The sequence below is a fragment of the Mastomys coucha genome, unplaced genomic scaffold (assembly GCF_008632895.1).
Source record: "Mastomys coucha isolate ucsf_1 unplaced genomic scaffold, UCSF_Mcou_1 pScaffold12, whole genome shotgun sequence".
NCBI lineage: Eukaryota > Metazoa > Chordata > Mammalia > Rodentia > Muridae > Mastomys > Mastomys coucha.
In genome coordinates, this window is record NW_022196894.1 from 1359172 (window position 1) to 1365735 (window position 6564).

A 6564-nucleotide genomic window follows, 5' to 3' on the forward strand; every position below is an offset into this window, starting at 1 on the left:
ATTAAATATATAAAATTTAAATATATATTTAAAATATATGTGTGAGGACACGTCTTATCCTCTTAGTAGTGATATATAAATATATAAAAAATGTACATATATTTACCATGTTCTAAGATAAGCACTGTTCTATTGAACTACTTCCTCAGCCCAAGAATACACACACACACACACACACACACACACACACACACACACAGTACAGTAAACTCTGTACTACAGCCCAAGATGGCCTCAGCTTGGCTATGCAACTATTCAGTTGAGGAAAACCTTGAATTCCTTACCCTCCTGTTCTTTCCTCCTGAGTGCTTAGATTACAGGTATACATTCTATACCTAGCTTCATGTGGCGATGGAGATCAAACTCAAGGCTTTGGGAACATCAGGCAAGGCATTCTACTCACTGAGCCAAATCCCCAGCCCCAAGAACCATACTCTTGCATCAGACTGGCTCCAAGGACTCGTTTACAAACCCTTTAGTTGTCAAAGCACAGCTTTTTGTACAAAGCAACTCCAGGTTCACATAGACGCTCTAGGGTGTTCTGGGGGCTGGCTGTTGAGGAGCGGAGGAGCCTAGCAGGCTTGGGGCCATGGCCCCTCAGCACTCATCATCCTTAGAATCCTTACTCGATCGCTTTCGGACCTTTCCTGGTCCAGGGGCCACCAGCTGCCCAGGAGAGGCTGGAGCCAGGTTCACCCAGCCTGGCCCCCGGGGCAGCAGGTGGCTCTCATTGAGTCTGAGGACCCGGTAGTTCTCGTAGTGTACATTGTGGGTGATGTCCTTCAGGTCCTGGAGATGGGAGCTGAACGAGGGAGGGGAGGCAAGTCAGCCGAGGCCACAGTGGTCCCAGGCCCCCTTTGCAGCCACCCAATCACAGGGGGCCCCACACCTCACCGGATGAGCAGATCTCTCAGGAGAAGAAACTCACAGTGCGCCATGTTTTCCACTGCAAGACATGGGCCTGGCATAGCTCTGTACTCTCAGAGTACACAGCTGCTGCATGTTATGGTACCTTCTGGGACCCGCTACTGCCATGCTCTCCTGAGTCTTTTCCCACTTCCTCCTTCTTGGTTTATTCATTCACTCATTAATTCATTCATTGACTCACTCACTCATTCATTTGTGTATCTCTGGGGCTTGGTTCCGACAACTAGTTGCTTAACTAGTGAACCTATCCTTTACTACAGATAATACTATGACCATGACACCAAAGACAAAATTCATGATTTTTTTTTTTCTTTTTTTGAGCCCAGGTCTCATGCAGCCCAGGCTGGCCTCAAACTTGATCAGTAGCAGAGGATGACCTTGGACTTCTGATTCTCCTGCCTCCACCTCTCCTGTGCTAGGATTATGGATGTGCTACCATGCTTAGCTCCAAATATTTTTAATAACGGTAATAATAAATCAGGGAGCTGGCTGTGGTGGTCCAGGCCTGTAAACTCAGCACTCGAGAGGCTGAGATAGAAGAAAATCCCATTTCCAGACACATGGCAGGGCTACATTAAGTTTTGGCAAGTCATAGTTGCCTTCCAGGTTTGGGCAGATGCCAGGGGAGGCATTCAAAGGATGCCATAGATGTAGGGTGTACTCTGATTTCCAACCCCCTACCCACTGCATGCCTGCTATGTTCCCAAACTTACCTTCAATGATGCCCCATTTGGTCTTCCGGCCCAGGACGCATCTCCCATTCACTATGTGTTCTCGGTCAGCCCCAACAACAGCAAAAGGGATCTGCTCCTAAAAGAGAAGAGAAGAGAATCTGAAGCAGGAGATGGGCACATAAAACTAGGCTGGAGAATTGGCTCAATGGTCAAGAGGACTGTCTGATCTTCCAGAAGTCATGAGTTCAATTCCTAGCACCTCCACAGCAGCTTAAAACTTTCTGAAATTCCAGTCTTAGGGGATCCAACAGCCCCACACAGAAATACATGAAGACAAAACACCAATACGCATAAAGATAAAAATAGATAAATAATTTTTAAAAACCCTACTAAGTCCCAAACCCCAGTTGGAGTTCATAGTACCCTCTATTGAACAGGTGCATAAGTGTTCAGCAGCTGGTGAAGTGCCTACAGAGGTAAATGTTAGCAGAGTAGCCCAAGCACATGGTTGTGTTAGCAACTCCCACATGGATAGTACAGTTTTGGAGCCAGGCAATGGTGGCACATGCCCTTAACCACAGCACTGGGGAGGCAGAGGCAGGCGAGTCTCCATGAGTTCGAGGCCAGCCCGGTCCACTTTGTGAGCTCCAGGACAGCCAGGGCTATGAAGATAGATCATGGCTCAAAAACAAACCAACCACATAACAACAAAAACTTCTCATGATAAGTAGGAGTTTACTTTAAAAATTAGTTACACTTACTCATTTGTGTGTATGTGTGCATGCATGTATGAATGTGGGTACCTGCATGAAACATTGTCACAGGACATTTTGGGAGAGCTGGTTATCTCCTGAGGATAGAACTCAGGTTGTCAAGCTTGGACAAACACATTTATCCACTGAGCCATCTCGCCGGCTTTCTCGTAAACCTAAAATGCATAGATTTAATTAATTAATTCATTAATTTTATTTATTTATTTGGTTTTTCGAGACAGGGTTTCTCTGTGTAGCCCTGGCTGTCCTGGAACTCACTCTGTAGATCAGGCTGGCCTTCAATTCAGAAATCAGCTTGCCTCTGCCTCCCAAGTGCTGGGATTAAAGGCATGCACCACCACCGCCCAGCAAAAATATAGATTTTTTAAATGTATTATTTTAACTAAAAAATATTTTTATTTTTGAAATTTCATTTATGTATTTTTTCAAGATTTAAAAATAGGGGTTGGAGAAATGACTCAGTGGTTTAAAAACCTGTGTTGTTCTTACAGAGGCCCCAAGTTCCATTTCCAGCACCCATTTGAGGCATACATACAACTCCCTGGAACTCCAACTTCAGGGAGCCAACCTCACTCACCTCTTTGGGTACACAGACAGACACACAGACATAGACATAAATATATAATAAATAAAAATAAAAAATAAAGATTCAAAAATATTATTTTCAATTATGTATATGTGTGTGCTTATATGTATATGTGAGTCACATGACTGTTGTTGACTCCCCTGAGCTGAGTTACAGGTGATGTGAGTCACATGACTGTTGTTGACTCACCTGAGCTGAGTTACAGGTGATGTGAGTCACATGATGGGTGTTGACTCATCTGAGTTACAGGTGATAGTGATTTGCTTAACTTGTGTTCTGGGAACAGAATTCGGGTCTTCTGGAAGAGCATCCAGCCAGTCTCCTAACCTTTGAGACATTTCTCCAGCTGTCTGCCTGTCTGTCTGTCTGGAATTGGTTCTTTTCTTCCACTACGTGGGTTCCAGGAATTGAATCAAAATGACCCAGTTTGACAGAACTAAGCAGTGAGTCTTCTTACCAACACCTGTTCTTTAGATTTAAAGATTCATTTTTCTGCCAGGCATCGTGGTGCATACCTTTAATCCCAACATTGAGAAGCAGGCAGATTCAAATCACATGAGTTTGAGGCCAGTCTGGTCTACAGAGTAAGTTCCAAGACAGACAGAATTACAGAGAGAAACCCTGTCTCAAAACAAACAAACAAATAAACAAACAAAACCCAAAACAAAAGAAAACAAAATTTGTTTTCTGAGACAATCTCTCGTGTATCCCAGATCGCCCTTGAACTCATGTAGCCAAGGATGAGCTTACATTTCTGATCCTCCTGCTTCCACCTCCAAGTACTGGGGTCACAGGGTTACAGGGATGCACCACCATGTCCCTCATCATTAAAAAAATTTTGATTTTATTATTGTTTGGAGCGCTGGAGATTAAAATCACAGCTGCATGCATAGCAGGAACACGCTGTGCCTCTGTGTTACTTCTCGAGGACCTGGGATGTTTCTTTCCCGTGGTGATGGGGACAGAGCCCAGGGCTTCCACACACTCTGCAAATAGGCTGTTTCCACCGGCACAGGAGGAAGCCCATTTGTTTGCTCTCAGGCCACAACTGCAGGGTGGGGCAATTGCACCAGAGACTGTCTGGTCCACAGAGTCTAGAATCTACTGTCTGGCTATCCACACAGAAGCTGCCCAGGTCCTGCGCCTGTTTACTCACTTGTGGTTGAGAGCAGAGATTCACACTTGGCAGCTTCCCAGTCCTTAGTCTGGTTTTTGAGATAAGGGATCACTGTACAGCCCAACTTAGTGTAACATGTAACACAGGCTGGCCTTGCATTCGCAATTCTCCCACCTCAGCCTACTGAGTGCTGGGATTACAGACCTATGTCACCACACCAGGAACTAAGAGTTAAATTTTTATTTTGTTTTCTTCTGAGACAAGGTTTCTCTGTGTAACCTTGGCTATCCTGGAACTCAATCTGCAGACCAGGCTGGCCTCAAACTCAGAGATCCACCTGCCTCTGCCTCCCGAGTGCTGGAATTAAAGGCATGTGTCACAACTACTGTCTGGCATGTTTGTATTTATTTATTTATTTATTTATTTATTTATTTATTTATGTGTGAGTCTTTGTGTGTGTGTATGCGTGAACACGTCAGAGGTGTATGTATTGCACAATGTCTGGCTTCCCTTGTATACTTTACATTTTGGTTGTCTTATATTGTTGAGTAGTAAAGAGTTCTTTATATGTAAGAATGTATATAAGGATGTATGTAAGAACGGCTCTCCAGGTACAGCCATGCTGGCAAACATTTTTTCTATGGGTTATGTGTTGCTCGTCTTGGATCTGTGGACAGATGAGGAATCTTTCCATATACACACACATGTCCTGGAATTGCAGAGAGGGATCAGTTTTCAGAAGGGAAGGATGAGTAGGAAGGTCAAATCCCTGGCCTTCGGCACTTTCTAAAGCATCTTACCCGAATCTTACTGTTGAGGAGCCTGTCATTGACATCCTCGTCAAAACACTTCTGTGGGTACACATCGATGCAGTGAGTTTTCAGGTTTTGCTGGATCTGGGGAACCAAGGATAAATGACCTCAGCCCACCCCATTCTGCTCCCTGCCCACTGTCCCAGCTCTGCCTTGGGCACCCAGATCACCCTGCTCCTGAAGGCATCTCGTTCCTCAATGGTCAGGCTGTCAGCCCGGGCGATCACCGGCACCACATTCACAGTCCGGCACAGCCGCCGCAGGAACTCAATGTCTAGGGGCCTTAGGCTATAAGACAATAATGGTAGGGCTTGGGTTCACTATCCCTACCCCATCCAAGTGGCCCTCCCCAAAGCCAGTGGATCACCTCACCAGTGGCCAGTGGGTGGTACAAAGTACACACAGCAGTGCACACGGGTGTCGGGGATGTGGCGCTGGCGGGTGATGAGAAGCTCCTCCTGTAGGTACTGCTCATACTGTTGGTTGATGTAGCTCAGGATAGGGTCCCAGCTGGAGCAAAGATGTCTCCTCAGTGCCACCCCCAGGACCCACCATCTCCTAGCCTCTGGTGGTCTATCTACATGAACAGAGACACACAGAGACCTCTGCCTCTCTTCGTTGGTATCTGAGCTTTCCCGTTCAAAAAGCGAGCACATTAATAGTGTTTATTGGCTGGGCCTGGTGCAATAGGCCTGTCATCCCAGATCTTCAAGAAACTGAGGCAGGAGGAATATAAGTTCATGAAACAGAGTCTCAAAATTAAAAGCAAAAACTGGAGCTGGAATATCATTTGATGTTTGCTAACACATACCACATCCTCTCCAGCACTAACCCACGCATATACTGACATACATATTATATATATGTATATATTATATATATATAAAATATGTGTGTGTGTGTGTGTGTGTGTGTGTGTGTGTGTGTGTGTAATATTTGCTTGCTCCTTAAATGACAATTGGTCAACACCATTATTTCTCACCTGGTGACCTGGTGTCATCCTGTGTGTGTGTATTCACGTGTGTGCACATGTATGTACGTGTGGAGGTCAGAGGTCAATCTTGCTCTCTTCCCTAGTTGCCCTCCACAAGCTCTCTGTGTAGCTCTGCCTGACTTGGAACTCTCTACATAAACGAGACTGCCCTTGAACCCAGAGAGAGACCCACCTGCCTTGGTCTCCAGCTGAGCATGATGGTGCTTGTTTTAATTCCAACACTCAGGAGGCAGAGGCAGGTGGATCTCTGTGAGTTTGAGGCTAGCCTGGTCTACACAGTAAGTTCTATGACAGCCAGAGCTACATAGTGAGACCAAGTCTCAAAAAGAACCAACAAAAGGCAGGTACTACCTCACTTGGCTTTACCTCACCTGGCTTTACCTCACCTGGCTTTACCTCACCTGGCTTTACCTCACCTGGCTTTACCTCACCTGGCTTTACCTCACCTGGCTTTACCTCACCTGGCTTTACCTCACCTGGCTTTACCTCACCTGGCTTTACCTCACCTGGCTTTACCTCACCTGGCTTTACCTCACCTGGCTTTACCTCACCTGGCTTTACCTCACCTGGCTTTACCTTGTATCTCGTTGCATCTTGAGATAGACTGATTAGCCAACAGAGCTCTTGATCCTTAGGTTTTCTTTCTTTCTTTCTTTCTTTCTTTTTTTTTTTTTTTTTTTT

The 6564-nt window shown here is 45.5% G+C and overlaps 1 protein-coding gene across 7 annotated transcripts in view; it reads right to left on the minus strand.

The window, feature by feature from the left end:
- Positions 1-452: 452 nt before the first annotated feature.
- Positions 453-6564, minus strand: part of Septin12 (septin 12) — a 12086-nt gene continuing 5974 nt past the window's right edge. For 6 of the 7 annotated variants that reach the window (XM_031361412.1, XM_031361422.1, XM_031361435.1 and 3 more), the window contains 6 exons: positions 5262-5399; positions 5060-5177; positions 4878-4973; positions 1641-1737; positions 895-946; positions 453-802 (listed from right to left, as the gene is read on the minus strand). In XM_031361412.1, the coding sequence (XP_031217272.1) occupies positions 598-802; positions 895-946; positions 1641-1737; positions 4878-4973; positions 5060-5177; positions 5262-5399 (706 nt within the window). In that variant the 3' untranslated portion in view covers positions 453-597. The remainder of the gene's footprint in view (positions 803-894; positions 947-1640; positions 1738-4877; positions 4974-5059; positions 5178-5261; positions 5400-6564) is intronic. The other variant, XM_031361441.1, reaches the window with a different exon arrangement.